A 23194-nucleotide genomic window follows, 5' to 3' on the forward strand; every position below is an offset into this window, starting at 1 on the left:
GCAAGAACGTCGGGGAGGGGGGTAGGAAAAAACAAGGGGAAATAGGTTACCTTGCATAATGACCCAGCCACTCCCAGTCTCTATTCAAGCCTAAGATAATTGTATCCAATTTGCAAATGAATTCCAATTCAACAGTTTCTCTCTGGAATCTGGTTTTGAAGTTTTTTTGGTGTAATATCACAACTTTCATGTCTGTAATCGTGTGACCAGAGAGATTGAAGTGTTCTCCGACTGGTTTATGAATGTTATAATTCTTGACATCTGATTTGTGTCCATTTATTCTTTTACGTAGAGACTGTCCGGTTTGACCAATGTACACGTCAGAGGGGCATTGCTGGCACATGATGGCATATATCACATTGGTGGATGTGCAGGTGAACAAGCCTCTGATAGTGTGGCTGATGTTATTAGGCCCTGTGATGGTGTCCCCTGAATACATATGTGGGCACAGTTGGCAACGGGCTTTGTTGCAAGGATAGGTTCCTGGGTTAGTGGTTCTGTTGTGTGGTATTGTGGTTGCTGGTGAGTATTTGCTTCAGGTTGGGGGCTGTCTGTAGGCAAGGACTGGCCTGTCTCCCAAGATTTGTGAGAGTGTTGGTCATCCTTCAGGATAGGTTGTAGATCCTTAATAATGCGTTGGAGGGGTTTTAGTTGGGGGCTGAAGGTGACGGCTAGTGGCGTTCTGTTATTTTCTTTGTTAGGCCTGTCCTGTAGTAGGTGACTTCTGGGAACTCTTCTGGCTCTGTCAATCTGTTTCTTCACTTCCGCAGGTGGGTATTGTAGTTGTAAGAATGCTTGATAGAGATCTTGTAGGTGTTTGTCTCTGAGGGGTTGGAACAAATGCAAACACCTACAAGATCTCTGTCAAGCATACCAAGACTTTTGAATTGGAATTCATTTGCAAATTGGATACAATTAACTTAGGCTTGAATAGAGACTGGGAGTGGCTAAGTCATTATGCAAGGTAACCTATTTCCCCTTGTTCCCCCCCCCCCCCCCCCCCCGTTCTTGTTAAACCCTGGATTTGTGCTGGAAATGGCCCACCTTGATTATCATACACATTGTAAGGAGAGTGATCACTTTAGATAAGCTATTACCAACAGAAAAGTGGGGGGGGTGGGGGAGAAAACCTTTTGTAGTGGTAAACACCCATTTTTTCATGCTTTGTGTGTATAAAAAGATCTTCTATACTTTCCACAGTATGCATCCGATGAAGTGAGCTGTAGCTCACGAAAGCTTATGCTCAAATAAATTGGTTAGTCTCTAAGATGCCACAAGTACTCCTTTTCTTTTTGCGAATACAGACTAACACCGCTGTTACTCTGAAACTAAAATAAATGTTCAATGGAAGTGCAGACAGAATTGTTGCAGCCAGCCTGGGTTTAGAGTTGCTGTTCGTATACTGAAGTGACCAACACCAGTGTGGGTTTTTCTCAAAAATAGTAGACTCTGCAACTCCCTGCACTCTGATATGCTACAGCCCCAAGAACTCCCTGTCCATAGCCCATTTCAGACATAGCTACTTAAGGGTCTCATGTTTTCCATTGGAGACGGGCTGCTGGAGTGCATGGATCACTTGTCTGATCCAGTATGGCAAATCCTGAATTCCTGATTCCCTTCCACTGCTCCTCCTGCTTTTAAGGGAGGTTTAGCCCAACCTCCAAAGTGTAATTTGTTTACTAAATTATTCATACATTTGTAAAACATTCTTCTTCATCCACTATGATTCAGTCATGTGTTATAGCTGGAATGGGCAGAGGGGAAAGGGAGTGTGCAGGAATTCCTCCTCTGCCCTCTAGCCCACTTGGCTGCTCAGTCAGTAGTACAAGCTTGTCAATAGTACAAGTACATATGAAAAGTGCTGCTGCTCAGATGTGTCCAGGAGATATTTTCAAACAGCCTTTTCTTTCCACCGAGCTGCTTTCATGTCGACAAGTGACAGCGCATCCCTTGCATCCTGATCCTGCTTATTTTTCTGCTTAAGGGCAGAGCTGAATTTGAGGGAAGGAAGGTTGGAGAGAGCGGAGTCTCATGTATATACACCCCTATTCAGCTATTAAATAACAATTGAAAGTGGGAAGTAGGCAAAATATTACACACAAGCAAATCTAATTTAAATAAACCGATTACACACACACACACACACCCACGCACCCAGATATATATCATTCCAATGGAGGGGTTGGCCACTAGTTGAAAGACAATAAAATCTGGTGTCTCCAGACTGCAGTCTTGAAGGCTCTTCGAGGTGGACAAACTATGGCCCGTAGGCCACATCCAGCCCACGGGACCGTCCTGCCTGGCCCCTGAGCTCCCGGACAGGGATGCTAGCCCCCGGGGGGGTTGGATACGGGGTGGAGTCCTGAGGGGGCAGTTAGGGGTGGGGGTGTGAATAGGGGTCAGGGCAATCAGGGGATAGGGAGCAGGGAAGGTTGGAGGGGGTGGAGGTTCGGGGGGGACGGTCAGGGGACAGGGAACGGGGGGGTTGGATAGGCATGGGAGTCCAGGGGGGGCCTGTCTGGGGGCGAGGGTGTGGACAGGGTTCGGGGCAGTCATGGGACAGGGAGCAGGGGGGGTTTGATAGGGGGTGGAGTCCTGGGAGGCGGTTAGGGGTGTCAGGAGGGGGCAGTCAAGGGACAAGGAGCAGGGGTGTTGGATGGATCAGGGATTCTGAGGGGGGCGGGAAGTGGGAGGGGGCGGATAGGGGGCAGGGGTAAGGCTGTTTGGTGCGGCACAGCCTTCCCTACCTGGCCCTACATACAGTTTCGCAATGCCTATGTGGCCCTCGGGCCAAAAAGTTTGCCCACCCCTGCTCTTAGTATTAGTTCTTTAACTAGTAGTCAAATACCTTTTCCAGGAAGGGCAGCTATCTGGAATGCAGTACGATAGATTGGCTTTGGGCATGTCCAGACCTGTGCAGTCACCACATCCAACTTTTCCACACATAGAACAAAATAAAATTCATAATTTGACTCGGACATACTGCACTTTGTCACACAGTCCATCCAACTTTTATGTCTTGTTTCCTCCAAATGACTCCTACTAGCCCAGCTCAACACCATGGCACTCTTGACCTCGTAATGTCTAACTTTCCTTCCACAGCTCCTAATCCTCTTTCATAGCTGCTTCCTCAAACTCAACATTCTCTTTGTGATCTTACTATAAGAATCATATTTCCATTAAACTTAAGATCACTCTTGGAAAGCTTATCCCTGTTTAATTCATTGGTTTAAATTGCATTGTCAAATGTCTTGCCTATCTAATTAGACTTCCTCCCTTTCCTCCCTAGAATCTTTTTTTTTTCCCTTAAATTTCTACCTGTTGATACCTACACTAAAATTTTCCATTATCTGCAAACATCTTGATTTTGAAGCAAAATGTTCTGGCCAAAATAAGCCCTAACCTGAAACTTTGTCAGATTTTAAAAATCTGTCTAAATTCAGCTCTCTCACACACAGTCACAAAAGCACACAGAGTCTCTCATTTTTGTACTCTTCTTCACTTTGTTCTGGTCACGAGGTCAAGTTGAAGTGCTGAAATACAGAAAGAAAAAAGGTGTTCTCGTATTTCTCCCTCACATTGAAGCAGAATCTCTAGCCAACGTGAGTGCTTATCCAAACCTTTTGGGGTTCACATATTGCTAATCTTAATTATCTTAATTAGAATTTCTCTTTACAGTCATAAAGTGTTGCCACCATGCTGATAATTTGCAGACTCTAAGACCGTTCAGCTGGTGCCTTGAAAAACCGTGATCTGGCCTCCAAGTCCACTGCACCATTTGAAAATTTCAAGTGACTGTACATATATGCCTTTTACTTGAAAGTAAAATGTGATTTTAGCAGCCATTGCTGAAGTTGTGGGAAATCCATGCACTGATTACAACCATCTCAATGCACAGCTCAGTCTTACCATTCTATACCACCATTATGTTTGTAATCCAGGCTAAATTTCTTTTGTATCTTCACCAGAAACTACCTTTATTGCATAATGTCAACACTGTCTCCAAAAGATCAATTATTCCAATCTCATCAGTCTTAACGATCTCTAACTTTATCTGCATTTTCATCCATTTTCCCACACCCATGTTCTCTCTTGTCTCCTGTCTAGATAACTGCAATTTCTTTGCACTGTTTACAAACAGTAACGCTGCTTTCAATCAGTGTTCAAGCTTGTCTACATTACCTTAGTATCTATTCACATTATTGGTGCATTTTCTCAAAGACCAAAATTAAAAATTTACCCACTAGTTTTTGGCTTCTCTCTCAGCCTCACTCCATCCATTCTCTCTGACATAGTCACTTCCTATATTGGTCAGCTAGAATCCTTCTTTGTCTTCCTCTCTCTTAGCTATATTTCTTACGCCCTATCTGATGCAATCCCTTTGCCAGCCCCGAATTACAGTCTCAGTGGTTTCAAATAGTACCAAAAAAAAGAGACAGAAAGTATCTCTTCTCTCTTGCGTGTGTTGCCCACTTTCAGTCTTCACTTCTCTCGTGTCTAATTTGTTTTTCTAGTCATGTAGTATCTTCTTTATATTATATTTTTTGAAAAATTCTGCATTTTTAACTGAGTGAAACATTTTGTGAAGATGGTATAATAGCTATTATACAAAAATAAATTGAGTTGGTAAATTGAATATTTATCTGTTGTATTTAGATTGATTTATGGAAAGTAAAGAATAGGGTTTTTTGTTTCCTCACATTCAATATGATCGAATTAAATGTTATCATGTGCCTTGAATGAGTATTCAAATCTTGAACAGAGTCAACTATTACACATGGAAATCAGCTGTTCCATAATGTGGAATCAAACAGACCTAATAACTTAGGGACTTGAAGCAATGGAACCTGTGTACGTGTTTTAATTTGTAATCTAAACAAAATGGGATGGGGAACAGCTGCTATATGAACAAATAGATAAAATATGTTTTAGAACATTATTATTATTTTAAAGTCAAGGACTCAGGTTAGGAAGTGCCTGAATTAAGGTTGCCCATGCAAGGTTTCTCTCACCCTCCATCTCTTCCCCTTGATGGTTCCTCATACTCTGAATTCAAATCAGGTAGTTTACTCCTCTTTGCTGCTTGTGCCCAACAGAGGAAGCACTGGGGGCACAAGAGAGACAGTCTCCCTGCGCTCATTTTTGGCACTTAGCACCACAGTGTCCCCAGCCCCTGGGAGGGGCAGTTGCTCACCCCCTGCATCCCTGGGATGATATGTTAATGCACTCTGTGAGATGTTGCATGTGCAGTCTGGTCAGCATGTAGGAGCTGCGAGGGGATGGTGCATGCCCAGTGCAGATAGAATCTTCAGAGAATTTAGCTGCCAAACTCCAATGCACTTCTGCTGAGCATATACAAATTTGGGTGAACTATTACAGCGCTGGCAAACGGTACGTTCCTGATACCACAGCAACCATTCCCTGCTAAATTTCAAGTCTCTGCTTCAAAATATGGAGTTGCTAGTGATTCTCAATGAAAAGGTTGTATGGATTTTTTTTTTAACATGGGTCAAAACATTTTCCCCAACCTCATTCTCAGAAGCATCTGAATCTGCTACAGCTGAAACTTTCCATAAAAATTAAACCTGAGGTAAACATCTGGCATAGAAAATTTCAGCTCAAATGTTTTAAGTTTGGAAAAGTTATAAGCAACTGAAAAAATAGGGTCTTACAATGAAAAATGTCAGGCAAACTTAATTATACGCATCATTATCTGTGCCATTTATAATTGTATATCTGTACTTAAAACATGTCCTTTTTAATGACATAGGCAAGGAAATTACTTCAAAATTATTCTTTGTAAAATTAGTAAAATGGAAACAAAAACATCATTACATAGCTACAGTTTTTGATATAACTAATATTTGGTAGGGCCAATTTACTTAAGGAATACATTAATATAGATTTATTATGTCTTTAATTACACCCAGCAATTGGCATATGTCCTTGTGTGTGTACATATGCACAATATACATAAAGATAGTGTGACTCGCAACAAATGGAGTTAGTATTTCTTGTTTTCTCAGTGAAGGTGATAAAAGTTCATTGTTAGTCTTTTGCCATTTTAAAAGAGTTAGGGCTTGATTCAGAAAAGCATTTGAGGTCCTGACTTCAGTGGACTTACACATGTGCAAATGTGTAAGGGCCATTCCTGAGCATGGAAGCTCCTGAATCAGAGCCTTAGAAAGTAAGCATGTAGCAGTACATTTTATTCAGTAGTATTTTAAATTAGTAATTGTAAAACTAACAGGAGCTATATCGGGACAAAATCTTGAAGCTGTACTAACCAAATGTAAGCTACTGTCTAAGACTAATGACTAAAAAAGCATGTAAAAGAAATGTACGTGTGCCAGCTAAAAATACTGTGCAGCTTTCATAAAATAACAAAAGGTAGGACAAAATGTAACACTAAAACCACTGAGAATCTCATTCCTGCAATCTGTACTGACAGGAATAGGCCTTAAGTCTCAGGGGGAGAGGAGAGTAAATCTGTTTATTTTAGTAAGATTTCATTTTTAAAGATTTGAAATGTATGTAATTTTGGTGTGAAAAGAGTAGCTGCAGATCTCAACAAAAAAAAACACAAAAAAACCCCCCAAAAAAAACCCCACCACCAGAGCATATATTCATCAGGAAAACTAATTAAATTTGAATGGATTAAAAATTTTAAAATATTACATAGTATTCTCTATTTTATTGAACTGTATATCAGTCTTTAAAAAAAACTTGATTAATATTTTGAAAACATTTACCTCTTGATTTCTAAATGTATGGAAAAGTTTGGCTTTAGAAAGAAAATCAAGGAAACTTTAATTTTTCACTGAATAATTGGAAAACTTTTAAATTATAGCAAAGGAAGAAGCAAATTGTGCAGTGTGTGACAGCCCTGGAGACCTCTTAGATCAACTTTTTTGTACTACCTGTGGGCAGCATTACCATGGGATGTGCCTGGATATACAAGTTACACCTTTAAAACGAGCAGGTTGGCAGTGTCCTGACTGCAAAGTGTGCCAGAACTGCAAGTAAGTGAGAATGGGGCATGGTTTTACATACGCTCAGATTTTAAGAAGAAAATGTTACTAATAAAACTGTTTGTTTGTTCTAAAAAAGTAAAGATTGCAGACCAAAGTACATCTGCTTAGCACAGGGATGGTCAATGTGTGGCTCTGGAGCCACATGCAGCTCTTCAGAAGTTAATATGTGGCTCCTTGTGTAGGCACCGACTCCTATGTGCCGGGGAGTGCTCCTTCCAATGTGCCGGGGGGTGCTCACTGATCAACCCAAGGCTCTGCCACAGGCCCTGCCCCCACTCCACCCCTTCACACCCCGTCCCGAACCTGCCATGCCCTCGCTCTTCCGCCCAGAACCTCCTGCACACCATGAAACAGCTGATCGGGAGGGAGGGAGGGAGGGAAGAGGAGGTGCTGACTGGCAGAGCTGCCCATGGGGAGGAGGTGCTGGGAGCCGGCGGGGGTGGAGAGAGGGAGATGATGGGGGGCTGCTGATGTATTACTGTGGCTCTTTGGCAATGTACATTGGTAAATTCTGGCTCCTTCTCAGGCTCAGGTTGGCCACCCCTGGCTTAGCACATAGTGCTAACTTAAATAACTGATCAAATCCCAAAGCTTCTGAATCTTCCTCAAAAAAGAGCTGAAATGGAACTCCTAAATATTAGGTACTTTACCACTGGCTGGAAGCGTTCTTTGTGCAAGACTGATCCTTCTACTTCAGTATACTTTGTAGAGGGAGCGAACTGATGAGTCATTGCTAAAACAGATTTGTGGCTTACCTAAATAAGTTGAAGGTGATGACCAATCAAGAGCAGCCACTGATAAGACAGACAGGCATTTGAAACAATGAAATTAATTTTGCAAGGGTTCACTGGGGACTGAAATATACCTGCACAATTATTCTCATAAGACCATTGCCTGGGGCAAAGCAATTTCGGGGGCCCCTTCCATTAAAAAAAAAGTTGCAATACTATAGTATAGTATATTGCCCCGGGGCCTGGGGCAAATTGCCCCCCCCTCGGTCAGCTCTGCATAAGATCTATCTAATACACGTTGTATTTTTAAGTGCCCATTGAGAAAGAAAAAGAATATTGTTCTGTTTTATGGACATCAACAAGGACAATCTGAGAGTGAATAACCACTTAATTGCTGCCTGATATGCCTGATACATAGGGCAAAATGCACCACCTCTAGTGCTGCACCATTTACCAAGAACAAGAAGTTCAAAGAAAGTTATGTTCTCTCACCACACGCAGACTACAGTAGATCTCAGCCGTCAAGGATTAGTATTGGAGCACATTCTAAAAAGTACACCCACGAGAAGACTTTCATTGTCTTATGGGAAGACATGTTAAAAAATCCTCTCCGTAATGGCAAATGGAATAGGTAGTAAAATGTGATTATATACACGGTGTATTTTTTTGTTGAGGATAGGGTGACAGAATTAAGCAAGTGTCATAGGACAGGGTCTTATCCATTTTGCTATTCAGAGCAGCATTTGTGTCTTTCTCTCAAAATATCATGTCTCTCAGATAACGAAGTAGCATCTAATACGCAGTATGACATTTTGCTGATGACTTCTGAGTGTGAGCCTGCAGTTTAACTATGCTTCTTCATCAAAACCAAACCTCAGTGGTACACCCAGTTGCTACGTTTATTTATTAGAACTTAAAAATACACAAAATATATTTGATATTTAAAAATACCGGGCAGATCCTCAGCTTGTTCTTTTCTCAATGGGGAATTTTTTTTTAAATGCCTATTTTTACACACACACACACACACACACACACACACACACACACACACACACACACACACACACACACACACACACACACACACACACACACACACACACACACACACACACACACACACACAACCTGTCAATTGTCACTGAAGGCTGTAGAGCTATGATGATTACACCAACTGAAGATCTGCCCGACTACGTAATCTGTAAGATAATTGGATTTGGAATCTTCTCCCTTAACAGTTATTTTTACTCATTTGCATGCATATAGGTTTGTCATCATAGGCTTATTGGCAGGCCGAGTTGTGGGTAACTATTCCTTTTTTGAAAAAATATCATTGAATCATTTGTTTTCAGAAGAAGGTAAAATTACATAGGCTTTCCAGACACACACAAGGCGGAATGTTTCAAATTTTGAGCTGATTCACCTGGATGGAATTCTATCTAAATATGTTAATTCTAGTCAGATGTTCCTTGAACTTTCAAACATAGGTGTCAAAAGGTAGGTCTTAAATCCACGTATAGACATCTAAATAAAAACGGCTGGTTTCCAGAAGTCACGGGAGTTGAAAGTGTGCAGCCATTTTGAAAACAAGACCACTTATAGTTTCTTTAATATGGACTTAAGAGCCTGTCTTTAGGCACCTATGTTTGAAAATTGTGTCCGTATGTTGCTATTGTGATGTAAAGAGAGTTCTGTGCCCAATTATCCCAGGTTTGTTCTTAGAATACTTTCTAAAGAGAGTTTTTCAGTATAGCCTGTTTTAAAAGACTTTAAGTGTCTCCATTGACATATTTCTTAGGCATTCTGGGGAAGACAACAAGATGCTGGTGTGTGATACATGTGACAAAGGGTACCATACTTTTTGTCTACAACCAGTTATGGACTCTGTACCAACAAATGGCTGGAAATGCAAAGTAAGTTGAATATGTTTTTAAAACTATTCATTACCTGTGTGGGGCCAAACCTTGATATCGTTGCTCATGCTGAGTATTACCTTACTCCATATTTATTACTATTGAAACCAGAGTGATTATTTGTGGAGTAAGGTTGTTTGAAGTGAGTAAAAGTATCTGAATTCATCCCCTGGCTAGTGAAAATAGTATTTTGGTGGTGTTTTTTTTTTTTTAAATCAATATAGATGTGCATATGGGTGTAACATAAAGACAACAGTCTAGCTTTTTTAATCCCAGAGAATTTCATACATGTGATACTGAATGGTGTAAATTATTTTGGAGATGTTTTCTAGTGAAGATAAATATGGAGGCTAGCTAAAAAGATGCTGTTTGTTTTGCTTGAAGCTCTTTCTCACAAAGACTTCTCACATAATGTGTTTTATTCAATTCTTTACCCTAGTATTGCATGATTTATTATTTTATTCATCTTTTGAGTTGAGAATTTGTTGCCTCTGAGCCAGATGCCTCTACTACTGGAAAGGATCTCTGCCAGCTAGTCAGCTTGCTGGATGCCTAAAGCTTATTTACTTGTTGATTTTAAATTAATAAAATGACAGCCAGACAGGAACCAGCATATTCATAAAATTATATTGTGTTTTTAAAAATAAACTTCTGTAGATAAGATGTTCCCAATTTATGTAAAACCTGCATGAGAAATCTTTATTCTAATCATGTTTAGTTTTTTATATAGTGCTTTTTGTTTGTGCCGCATTTTGAACACAAGTTTAATGGTGATAATATACATGCAGGGCAAATACTGTAGGCATTGTATGTTCAGTAAAAGCTATGTTATCCAGTATTTTACCAACCAGAAAGTTCTAGAAACCAGCACTTCTGATCTTCATTGAAAATCCAGTTTATAGTCTGGTTGGCGTGTGGCCAGTAGGCTCCCTACCTGTCTCCGCATGGCTCCCCGGAAGTGGAGATATGTCCCTGCTGCTCCTAGGTGGAGGAACAGCCACAAGAGGGTTGGAGTGTGGGAGGAGGTGCTGGGTGCAGGCTCTAGGAGGGAGTTTGGATGCGGGAGGGGGCTCAGGACAGGGGATTGGAGTGCAGGAGGCATTTCGGGGTGCAAGATCCAGACAGTGCTCACCTCAGGCGGCTCCCTGCAAGCAGCGACATGTCCCTGTTGCTCCCAGGCAGAGGTGCTGCCCCCACAGCTCCCATTGGCTACGGTTCCCAGTCAATGGGAGCTGCAGAGCCAGCACTCGGAGTGGGGCAAGGCGTAGGCAGTGTGCAGAACCACCTAGCTGCGCTTCCGCCTAGGAGCAGCAGAGACATGTTGCTGCCCAAGGTGAGCGCTGCCTGGATCCAGCACCCCACCCCCCTCCTGCACTCTAACCTGAGCCCCCTCTTGCACCCAAACTCCCTCCCTCTTAGTTGACCAGAATTTTTGACTTTTCAGCACTCCCCCCATTTCCCCAGCCTGCCAGTTAACAAAGCTTTTACTGTATATTGACCTACATTTTACAGCTTGGAAAATTAAGATATAAAGCTGAAATAAGTTGCCCAAGTCCACACACCGGTCAGTGCAGACCTGAGGTTAGAACTAGAGTTTCTGATTTCCAGTCTTGTGTTCATTCCTCTAGATTATGCTGCCAAACAGAATGCGGCTGTTCATTAGTGGTACAATGAGCAACAGTCACTTTACTGCACCAATATCAATCATGTTCGATCTTTGGTATTCCACCAACTGCATGGTGTAGATATAATTTTTGGGGGGATAGAACAGTGTCACAGGCTTAGTGGCTTCAGCTTTATCTATAGCAGTCTGCCCCTCCCCAGTGTAGCCACGTTTTTAGGAGGAAGAGACTGTAAGGAAAAGACCATTTGATGACAGCCTGTCACAAATAAATTGTTTTGGTTAAAAATGTTCTGAGTATTGCATCATTTTGTAAAATTGGCTTTCTACTATACTGATGCTTTGATTATAATCTCTTGCCTGATATAAAAAAAGATTTGATATGTTATGGACAATTTTTGGAACCTGATCTGTGATACGTACTTACCGCATTTCCTTGTGACCTAAAGTAGCTTGGGTATCCAGTTGTGAAATGTAGGCTTGCAGTTACACTATTAGAATTGTGTAAAATGTCAATAAGGTGGTAAGCATATATTTTTTAAAATGTGTATAATGTTACTGCTGCAAAACAAACTAATGATTCATTACTCTAGGCCAGGTTGGTCTCTTTGATACAAAACAAAATAAAATCTCAGGGAAGGAATGTGGGGGGAAGAACAGCCCATTGTTTCCCTTTTGGAGGTTTCCTCAGATCATTTCTTCTTGGGGAGAGTGTGGGACTGCCCTTCAAGTGGAACAGGAAGTGAGTTTGGGCCCCAAACCTTACCAATCTTGGGGCATCTGCTGGGGTCAGAGTCTTCTGTGAGGGGGCCTTGTGTTACCTCATGGCCTTCAAGCCTCTTGGTACTCTTCCCATCTTCCTATTAGTGGTGCCATTCTGACAGGCTTCCCTATTTGACTCCTGCCCCTGGAATAACCTTAAACAGTGCCAGGAGTGGCTCCATCTTGAGCATCCTCTTGCAGCAGGCCATGGCACAGCCATTGTGCCTGCCTCAGTTTTCTTCCTTCTGAGTCCCGAGTATCTCTATGCCAGGCTCTCCTGCCTCAGTTATATCACTCCTTAGGACTGGTTTAGTACATAAACATTGTGCAAATAATTGCCAACAAAAATCCCAACACATGGTCCATTTATCATATACAGTGCCTATAGTCCTTAAAATGCCAGGACATCCAGTCCCTTAACACCCCAAGTACCACACCTTCAGTGTTTTCTGCAAAACCTAGGCAGCTTGTCAGTCCTCTTCTTTCCTTCTCCTAGCTGGCATGCAACCCTGCTCTTCCCAGCAGGAGCCCCCACAGCCACGTTGCTGGGAGATCATTCTCACCAGGAGAGCACCCCTCAGTCCTCTGCCCCTCTAACTATTCACCTGGGTCCAACTCTCCAGCTTGGGCACAATAGCGAATATGCCCCTCCACTACTCCTGTGCTTTCAGCCCTCTCCAGACCTTGGCTTTCACTTTCCGGTTTAGGCAACTCACTCAGCTGCTCTCTGGCCTTCAGTGCTCCCCAACCCTCCGGCCCTGGCGTTCTGGCTTTGGGTTGTTGTCCAGCAAACCCTCTTGTTGCTCTCCTGCCTTCAGCATTCCCCAGGAATCTCCTACAGCTTCCTTCAGGGACCTCTTCTGGTCTCTGGAAGGTCTCATCTGCCCCTTTTTGTGACTGACTCAGGCTGCTCTGACTCAGTCTCTCTCTCTTTCTCCCTGATCCTTTATAGCCTTTGGTATTGCCCTGCCAAACTGGGAGCACCTGTTCTGGCACAGCTGCTTCATTTACCGGGGCCAGCCACCCAAGACAAAAGGTGTGTGCGCATTGGTGCATGTGGTGTTCCAGAACATGAAGGGTGCCCTTCTCAGAAACAGTTAATAATAAAGGTTCAAGCTATATTAACATCTGTGTGGAGATTCTCTTCAAAGTTCTCTAAGTTTAGTAAGGTAATGGCATGCTTTTTCACAGCAGTCTGCCTCCCCAAACACAAATCATGGACCTTACAAAAAGTCCTTCAGAGTGCCTCTAGAAGAGAAAGGAAGGCTAGCATGGAGGCACCTAATCCTAATGCATCCCTTCCTCCCCCCTCTCCCCCAAACACTTCATATGGGAAGGGGGAGATCTGCATGCTGAGGGATGCCCCTGGGCACCAACCCCCAGCGATTGTGTCCCTGTCTTTATAACATTCCCTTTGTATCAAGATAATATGCATAGTTTTTTTCAGGTGAGAAGGGACCATAATGATCATCTAGTCTGATCACCTGCATAGAACACAGGCCAGAAATCCCAACCTAGTGATCTCTGAAGGCATTCTGCCATCAGGTTGTGGTGTGGCACCGTAGCTGCTTGGTGGAGACTACTTCAGTTCATTCAGAGTGCCTCTAGAAGAGAAAGGAAGGCTAGCATGGAGGCAACTGATCCTAATGCATACCCCCAGACACTTCATGTGGAAAGGGGGAGATCTGCATGCTTCAGTTCAGTCGCTGAATCAGCCCATATAGGCACTTAAGCAGCTCCCTGTGTAGGAGATGGGAAGGTGGATGATCCATACAGAGATCCATATGGATTCCCTGCATCTGGTCATGTCTGTCTCCATACATTGCTCTTGAAGGGGCTTGTGCAACACTCCAGTCTGTGCCATGAAGTAGTTGCTTCCTGCCCCGTATGCCTCCCTTTGTGCTGACACTCCTTGTTCAGTAAAATAACACAATTCAACTGCACAAGGCCCTCTTTCACCGTGGAGGAAGAGACTGAATTTATCCCATTGTTGTCATCGTAAATGGCAATAATTTGTTAATACATTTTCTGGCATTGTATACTACACAGAAAATGAGCAGTAATTGAATAGTTATGAGTGCTGTTAAAAGGTGATAACCATTAGTTCTGAAGTTATAAATGTAAAAATTGTAATATGGACTGAAGATAGTTAGTATACGATTTTATTTGGTGACCTTTGTGAAATGAGTTGAGGCCTAATTCAGTTCTAATTATACAGGTGTCAGAATCACAAAAGCACCACCACAGGTTGTACTAATTGATCCTCTTGTTAGTAGCCTGAACAAGAAGCTGACATTTTGAATGGGATTAGAGACTGAAGTATCCACTCACCAGAAAGGTTGTGTCCCTTTCAAGTGAGAGTGCAGTGCAAGGAAATTTTTCCTGCTTTTGCCAGGCTTTACATGTTCTGTGGATAGAAAACTTCCAGAGTCAGAGTGGTTAATCTTGTATCATTTACTAGCATTTGTCAAAAAAAGGATTTTAAAAATGCCCCTTTAATGACAGTGTAGCATCATAATTAACAAACTAAATCCCTGTTTTTTATGGTCCCCAGAACTGCAGAGTGTGTGCCGAGTGTGGCACACGAACCAGTTGTCAGTGGCACCACAACTGTCTAGTGTGTGATAGTTGTTACCAACAGCAAGACAACCTACCCTGTCCTTTTTGTGAAAAATCATGCCACGCAGACTTGCAGAAAGACTTGTTGCATTGTCATATGTGCAAAAGGTAAGAAGCTGAATTTACTACAACTCCTTAAATGATTTTAATGTGTTTGGCAGCCTGTCTGAAATTAGTGCATCCATCTCACTTCATTTAATTGGCAAGGGTCATCATAAAACATTGCCATAGTTGTCAATAAATAGGTCCCTTTGTTTGTAATTTCAGCAAATGAATAAATGGGCATGGTCAGTAAACTGTCCTCTCTCCTCCTAGAGACTGGGGCATAACAAAGAAACTTGCCCTGCAGTTAGTCATGTTGCATTTATTCTGTGGGTAAACTGAAGACTAGAGCTGACCAGGGCTGTCAAAGTGATAACATTTATGAGCACTAGCTTTAAATTCTTTCTATTATAAATTTTAATTTTATGAAGATACCAGAAACAGAATTATTTGTATTTGTCTTCTTTTGCAAAGCCTATAGAATAGGCATTCTGTATCCAGTTATACCCATGCTGTTCGCTCAGTAATGGGGGGGATGAAAGAGGCGGGAAATTTTTAAATCGATATGCATTTAGAACAATATTATGGTTACATAGTTGGCTTTAAGCAAAGTTTAGACTGATATTTAAATTTGTTCTCTCCTTGATGTATTGAAAGCTTTTTTTATTTCTTCCCTCCCCCAAAGCAGCAGTAGTTCTAAGGTGGAAAAAGAATCACATTCTCTAGGCCTTACTGTCTAAATAAGTCAAAGTACATTTAGTCATAATTTATAATTGCACCCTTTAGGCATTGGTTTACACTTTTGTGGTGTGTGTGCATTCGTGTGCTTGTGCGTGCTCTGAGAATTGGAATGAAGAGAGAGAGAGACAGAGATTGATTCTTAGTAAGACATTTTATAATTTAATGAGAATTAATTGTAATTAATGTAACTTTAATAATCTATCCAGGTGGATTCATATAGAATGTGACAAGCCTCCAAGTAATGAATTGGATTCACAGTTAAAAGATTACATCTGTACTCTCTGTAAACAACTAGAAGAAGTGGATCAGACACAGCCATGTGATCTAATGCAGACTTCTGGACTGATTCCTGAATCTGTCAGTGTGACAGGTAAAAATTTCTCTCTCAAAGTGTGAGAGTATCAAACAGTTAGTTATGGTAAAGCTGTATTTAATTAAATCATTAAACAGCATTCAATGAAATGTATTTTGCCATTGTAAGGGTCTAATTCAAAACAAAATATTTAGACAGGAGACAGTCCCTGCCTCAAAGATCTTACAGTCTAATTAGACAAGACAGACCAAAGATGAGAGGGGAAACAGAAAGATGTGAAGTGTTTTGTCCAAGCTTATACAGTAGGTCATCAACAGAGCTGGGAGTAGAACCCAAGTCATGGTCTGGTGCTCTGTCCACTAGACCTGCTACCTTGTGAAATTGTAATGGGGAAAAAAAAAGTTGAATACACGTGGGTATTTCACACCACGTTGTCTTGCGGATTGCACTTCTTCTCATGCATGCTTTGTCTAATGGGAGAAATAAGGTTGGTGTTTAAGCTTGGAGGCAGAGGCTAGAAATTTTACAAAAAACACCACCTTCATTAGGAGCAGGCACTAGTGAAGTCTTGCACTGCTTTGACAGCATCAGCCAATCTGGCCCTTTGTGAGTTCTTGCCATCCATGTATTGTGAGCTTTTTTTAGAAGAAATAGGGAAACCAACTGCAAGGTATCTATATCCCAGGGAGCCAATTATTCCTTCATTGGTGATGAGGAAAATGTTGAACTATCAGAAAAGTCAAGTATAATTCTCCTATGTGTGCAGGCTAATCCTTTGCGTAAACAAGCATCTTTGATGCTGGCTCTGTCCATGTGTATACACCCTTGATGAGTAGCAGGGGATAATGAAAAATTGTTCTTGGAGAGGGACAGTGACAGTAGGTAAATATAAATAAATGAATGGCAGAGGTTAGAATGAACATGTACAACAGGTTAGCAAAAGGTCACTTCAATCTTGAAAAGGCTACTCATGGTTATTGAACTTTCAAATAGTGTGTTTAGGGCATTTAGGGAGAAGTTTGAGCTAGCACACAAAACTAATCCTAAAAACCTTCCAACCTTAAAATGAAGACACTGCTGAATAAATTGAAGCTTTTATTTGAATGCTTTAAATTGAAAATACTACTTTGGTTATGTTTTTTAGCCAGGTGAAACACTGAGTAATATATCCTTTTCCTCAAAGGAAAAGTTAGGTTGTCATCCCAACTACTAGTGAAAATCTGAAGCTATTATAGGAGGAAGAAGAAAAGGAGTACTTGTGGCACCTTAGAGACTAACCAATTTATTTGAGCATGAGCTTTCGTGAGCTACAGCTCACTTCATCAGATGGATCATTCATCTGATGAAGTGAGCTGTAGCTCACGAAAGCTCATGCTCAAATAAATTGGTTAGTCTCTAAGGTGCCACAAGTACTCCTTTTCTTTTTGCGAATACAGACTAACACGGCTGTTACTCTGAAACCTATTATAGGAGGGTAGTCATGTAGCATTTTACACCCAAGAGATTACTTCTGTACATTAAACCCAGATTTGGAACCAATCTAAATGATCTTTTCTTCAAATTGAAATTAAAATATCACTTTAATGTTGGTATAGTCTCTGAGAGGGCTATTTAGGTGCTAAAAGTAGCATCACCTAATAGTTTCTGGCTTTTTGAACTTTCAGGAGGCTTTCCTGAACAAAAAGCAATAGTCGTGCTTTTTTGCACTAATGCTATCTGAGGATCAGTTACTTAGGAGCTAGAGTTATTAGTATATACTTTACATTTTCCCTGTCCCCTACTTCCCCTACTGCATTTTAATGAATTTTATTAGGTATAAAGGCTTTTAGGGGAAAAGAAAGTAGGCTTCTGGTAGGCGTGCACCATAATGAGGACTTCAGCCCAATACCGCTCATTGGACACAAATCAGATGTCAAGAATTATAACATTCCTAAACCAGTCGGAGAACACTTCAGTCTCTCTGGTCACGTAATCACAGACATGAAGGTCGCTATCTTAAAACAAAAAAATTTCAAATCCAGACTCCAGCGAGAAACTGCTGAATTGGAATTCATTTGCAAATTGGATACTATTACTTTAGGCTTAAATAGAGACTGGGAGTGGCTAAGTCATTATGCAAGGTAGCCTATTTCCCCTTGTTTTTTCCTCCCCCCCCCCCCCGACGTTCTGGTTAAACTTGGATTTAAACTTGGAGAGTGGTCAGTTTGGATGAGCTATTGCCAGCAGGAGAGTGAGTTTGTGTGTGTGTCTGTATCCCCGGGAAAAGGGGTGGGGGGGTGAGAAAGCCTGGATTTGTGCTGGACATGGCTCACCTTGATTACCATGCACATTGTAGGGAGAGTGGTCACTTTGGATGAGCTATTACCAGCAGGAGAGTGAGTTTGTGTGTGTATGGGGGTGAGGGGGTGAGAAAACCTGGATTTGTGCTGGAAATGGCCCACCTTGATTATCATGCACATTGTAGGGAGAGTGGTCACTTTGGATAAGCTATTACCAGCAGGAGAGTGAGTTTGTGTGTGTGGTTTTTGGAGGGGGGTGAGGGGGTGAGAGAACCTGGATTTGTGCTGGAAATGGCCCACCTTGATTATCATACACATTGTGAAGAGAGTTGTCACTTTGGATGGGCTATTACCAGCAGGAGAGTGAGTTTGTGTTGGGGGGGTGGAGGGTGAGAAAACCTGGATTTGTGCTGGAAATGGCCCAACTTGATGATCACTTTAGATAAGCTATTACCAGCAGGACAGTGGGGTGGGAGAAGGTATTGTTTCATGATCTCTGTGTGTATATAATGTCTGCTGCAGTTTCCACGGTATGCATCCGATGAAGTGAGCTGTAGCTCACGAAAGCTCATGCTCAAATAAATTGGTTAGTCTCTAAGGTGCCACAAGTACTCCTTTTCTCTTTGCGAATACAGACTAACACGGCTGTTACTCTGAACCTGAGTTAATATGCTTTCTCCATGCAACTTCCTGCAGCTGAAATGGGATCCTTGTATATGAAAGAAGGCCTATGCCTCAAGTGGAAAATTTAGCCTCCACTGGCTAAGTTTGCTGTGTCAGGAAAGTAGGTTGAAAGGGCAATGTTCTGAACATTGATAGACTCTAGAGCCTCTTCACTATGTCATAAGTCTACAGTGTTCATGTATTATTTATTTGTATAAATATTTTCAGCCATAATTCTTCAAGTTATTTATAGGATTTGGGACCTTATGGCTTGATTCTCATTTACGCCATAGCTCTTTTATATGGCTCTTGCAGTGTAAAGGGATTTTAAAGTGAGTGTAAATTATGTTTACAAAATTACACTTGCACTCATTTTACAGCCCCTTTTCACTGTCAGAATGGTGTAGCACTAATGAGAATTAGGCCCTTAGGGTTTGTCTATATTTGAAAGTTAATTGGGATTAAAGTAGGCTGTGAATTTAAAGTGCAATATAGATTCCTGAATACTTCCACATGTGGACACTCTTGTTCTGGAATAAGAGTGCCTTATACCTGTTAAAATTAATCCATTTAGGCCTGGTCTGCACTTAAAATTTAAACTGTTACAGCTATGTCGGTCATGGTTGTGAAAAACCACACCCCCATCAACATAGCTATGCTGACAAAAAACATAATATTGACACAGCTATGCCAACGGAGAGGGCTTCTGTCAATGTAGCTTACATCATTCAGAGAGGTGGTGTTCCTATGTCTGCAGAAAAACTCCTTCTGTTGGTGAATGCTGTGTCTGCATTCGGGGACTATGCTGGCGTAGGCTCTGAGTGTAGATGTAGCATTAGGGTAGATTAAGTTAAACAGGACCAAGACACTCTTATTCCAGAATAAGTATCCATACATGGAGTTTTCAATACATTGAGTTATTCCATACATGGAGATATAGCTATTCCTGAATAACTCCATGTTTAGACAAGCTCTTTAGGAAATGCTGTATATTCTACCTAACCTTCTAGTTGTCCTGATTTGCCTTATCTCAGATCACATAATTAAATACCATGTTGTTAAACAAAAAGGTCAAGCAATGACAGCAACCACAGATGCCAAAGTAATACAATAAATGCTATGTCAAAATTGATAAATGCTTTGCTTTTCCTTAAGCTTGTACAAATGAAATGGAAATTGGAGGTGATGCAGAAGACGTGGCATTTCAGGAAAAAAGAGTTACTGATGATGGTCCTGGTCAAGAATCAACAGTTGGATGTGCTGCAAATGGTAAGAATGAGAGGTTCACAGCCAGACAAAATATATGACAAAGTGCTCATGGAGTTACATAAACACTAACAGGAAGATTCCCTGCCTTTTGAAGAGTCAAATGAATTGTATAGATTCCATCACCAGAACTCTTCAGTGGCTGTACTAACTATGTTTTGTTATTTGAAAGATTATTTTCATTAAGACAAGGATAAAATTATAAACTGTGTCTGCAGAACATTTATATGCGGAAAAAAATGTTAAATGTTTACTGGGAGTGGATATTCCCTGACATAGAAGCTAACCAAACTGGGCATGTTTATATATTTGTGGAGTATAGAGAAAAATATTATATTATTTGTTGCCATATAATTTCAATTGCAAAACTTTCTGTATGAGTCTGCAAAGGATTGGGGCCTGTCATATAGCCCCTCTTCTAGTTAGACCCAGGCTTGTTCTTGTTGAGCCAGTGCCCTTCTCCAGGGAATTCTGCCTGGAACCTTCTCACAGAGTCTGAGGAACGTAATTTCCAGCAGGGACAGCTGCTGCTGTTTCTTTTCTTTCAAGTCTCCTCAACAAAATAATATCAAAACCTCCCCAGGTCTGTCCCTCATCCCCATAAGTTCTTCAACCCAAAAGTTCCTGGCTTTTGCCTCAGAGCCTTTGTGATAATAGGACTTCCCACCGTCTCCCTTCTGTCCGTTTTGTTTCTGAGAGCAGTTCCTCACAGATGTAGCTTCAGCCTCTGGCAGGTATCATAGTTCTCCCTTTCTATTTCCTGGTCCTCCTTTTATGGAGAACAGCCTGCTAAGCTACACAGGTCTTCTCCCAGGTGCATCAGGTGGGCCTAATTAGTCAGCTGCTGGCCTCTGACCCCAGAGGAATGATATCCCTTATGCTTTCACATGGTCTCATGTGTTAGCAAATAGCACACAACAGGATGAGTGGCTGAATTTTCCCTTGTGTGTTTTGGGCCACATACCTAAGAGGTGAGTGCTTCCAGCATGCTTGCTACGTGGATTTAATCATACAACCATATATGACCTACTGTAATAATTTTATCTTTTTTCCAAATGCAAGTGGATTTTTAAAATAGATGTTCTACCCTCATAAAAAGAAGCTCATGGCAAAAATACAAGCCATTTTTTTCCCCCTGCTTTAAATTCAGTTCCCTTGATTTTCCTTATTGTAATCACCTTTCCATTTTGTCTGACTCTGGATGGACCACCCTTCAAAAATTGCCATTGACACTGCTTACTGGAATCTACCCACTCTGTTTAAAGCACTTTGAGAAGTAACATACGTATTTATTTATTTGGCTTTGGGGTCAGCGGAACGAAGGGTGCTGTTGATTAACATGAGACCCTTCTTCCTGTTGGCTGAATGTGCAACTCCTTCAGAACTTCCTGCCCTTGTCAGCTAGAAGACTGAGAACTTGAGTATCTCATATGGAAATGTAGAACACTAGCAAATGAGCCACCAAGTCCAAAGTCCTATAGCTTTGTACACTTTTTCCTAAGTTCAAGAGGCAACTCATCTTTTATCTGACATCTGTTTACTGCCTGGAAGAGTGAACCACAAAAGACCTTATCGTGTTTGTTTTCAAAACAGGGCAGCAGGAGAAATTCTTACGAAAACATTTTGTATTCTGAATACAATATGTAGTTTCTCCAGAATAAGATGTTTTCCACATATTTGCTGCTCTTTGAATAATGGTGTATGTTGCTGCACACAACTTGAGAACTGACAGAAATTTGGGTTTTGAGAAATTACAGTGTGTGCCCGAAAAGGACATGTCTACACTAAGGGGACTACGCTGGCATTGCCACAGTGCCGTAGCTATGCCAGCGTAACCCCATAGTGCAGCATACACCAACAAAAGGGGTTTTTCCATTGGTGTAGGAACACCACCTACCTGAGTGATAGTAGCTAGAGTGGCAAGCATTCACTGTCAACTTTGCTTCATCTACACTGGGGGTCAGGTAGCATAGCTCCATCCCTCATGGGTTTGGATTTGTCACACTGCAGAGTGACATAGCTACGTCAGCTTAACTTTTAACTGTAAACCAGGTCAAGGATTAAGTATCAAGTTCATACCCTTAAGTTTGTACAATAGCTATGCATCTGTTGGTGGTTCCATTTTTATGTATTTTTTGTAGCACTTTAGAGCATCTGACACCTTTAGTGTCTTATAATAAGGCTGTAACTGTTGGTTAGTGGATGGAGTTATTTGTTTGTTTCCTAAGACATAGGAAAGAAAAGTCATTTAAGGCATTACAAAGCTTTAGCCAAAACATAGGTTGGCTTCTAATCAGAAAGACTGTTGTCTTCAATATTAGGTGTTTGATCATCCATTAATTCAGAAGTATTCAAAGCCTAAACCATCAGGCTCTCTGTATGTGACATTTTGTTCCAGCACTCTTGGGTAGACTAGCTGAATTTTCTTCATTGAGTAATGTAATCAATGAACTTGTCAAATTATTTATTTGAAAAATCATTGAATCAGAGAAGTGTAGGACTGGAAGGGACCTCAGTATGTCATCTAGTCCAGCCCTCTGCACTCAAGACAGGACTAAGTAATAACTAGACCACTCCTGAAAGGTGTTGGTCTAACCTGTTCTTAAAATCCTTCCGTGAAGGAGATTCCACAACCTCCCTAGACAATTTGTTCCAGTGCTTAACCACCCTGACAGTTAGGAAGCTTTCCCTAACGTCCCCACTTAACCTTCCTTGCTGCAATTTAAGACCACTGCTACTTGTCCTAAACTCAGAGGTTAATGAGAAATTTTTTTCACCCTTCTCCTTGCAACAACCTTTTATGTACTTGAAAACTATTATCATGTACCCCTCAGTCTTCTCTTCTCCAGACTAAACAACCAATTTTTTCAATCTTACCTCATAGGTAAGGCTACAATTTAGTCACAGGTATTTTTAGTAAAAGTCATGGACGGGTCACAGGCAATAACCAAAAAGTCACATCCAGTGACCTGTCTATGACTTTTACTAAAAATACCCCTAACTAAACCTTAGGTGCTGACGGAGGGGGTGTGCTCAAGCGGATGCTGCTGGGGGTGGGGTGCAGCTGCGGGCCCTGCTGTCACTGCTGCTTCTGGGGGTGGGCAGCCCAGGGCCCCACTGCTGCTCCGGGGAGGGGAGGCAGCCCGGGGCCCTGCTGATGCCACCACCGCACCGCCAGACAGAGGCGGTCTGGGGTCCTGCCACTGC

The 23194-nt window shown here is 41.6% G+C and overlaps 1 protein-coding gene across 6 annotated transcripts in view; it reads left to right on the top strand.

The window, feature by feature from the left end:
* The window catches only part of KMT2C (lysine methyltransferase 2C), a 334572-nt gene that overhangs the window by 184225 nt on the left and 127153 nt on the right, over window positions 1–23194 (top strand). For all 6 annotated transcript variants that reach the window (XM_077808386.1, XM_077808385.1, XM_077808388.1 and 3 more), the window contains exons 8-12: window positions 6851–7022; window positions 9567–9681; window positions 14619–14791; window positions 15673–15836; window positions 19877–19990. In XM_077808386.1, the coding sequence (XP_077664512.1) occupies window positions 6851–7022; window positions 9567–9681; window positions 14619–14791; window positions 15673–15836; window positions 19877–19990 (738 nt within the window). The remainder of the gene's footprint in view (window positions 1–6850; window positions 7023–9566; window positions 9682–14618; window positions 14792–15672; window positions 15837–19876; window positions 19991–23194) is intronic.

This window comes from Eretmochelys imbricata, chromosome 2 (assembly GCF_965152235.1).
Source record: "Eretmochelys imbricata isolate rEreImb1 chromosome 2, rEreImb1.hap1, whole genome shotgun sequence".
Classification (NCBI taxonomy): Eukaryota; Metazoa; Chordata; order Testudines; family Cheloniidae; genus Eretmochelys; species Eretmochelys imbricata.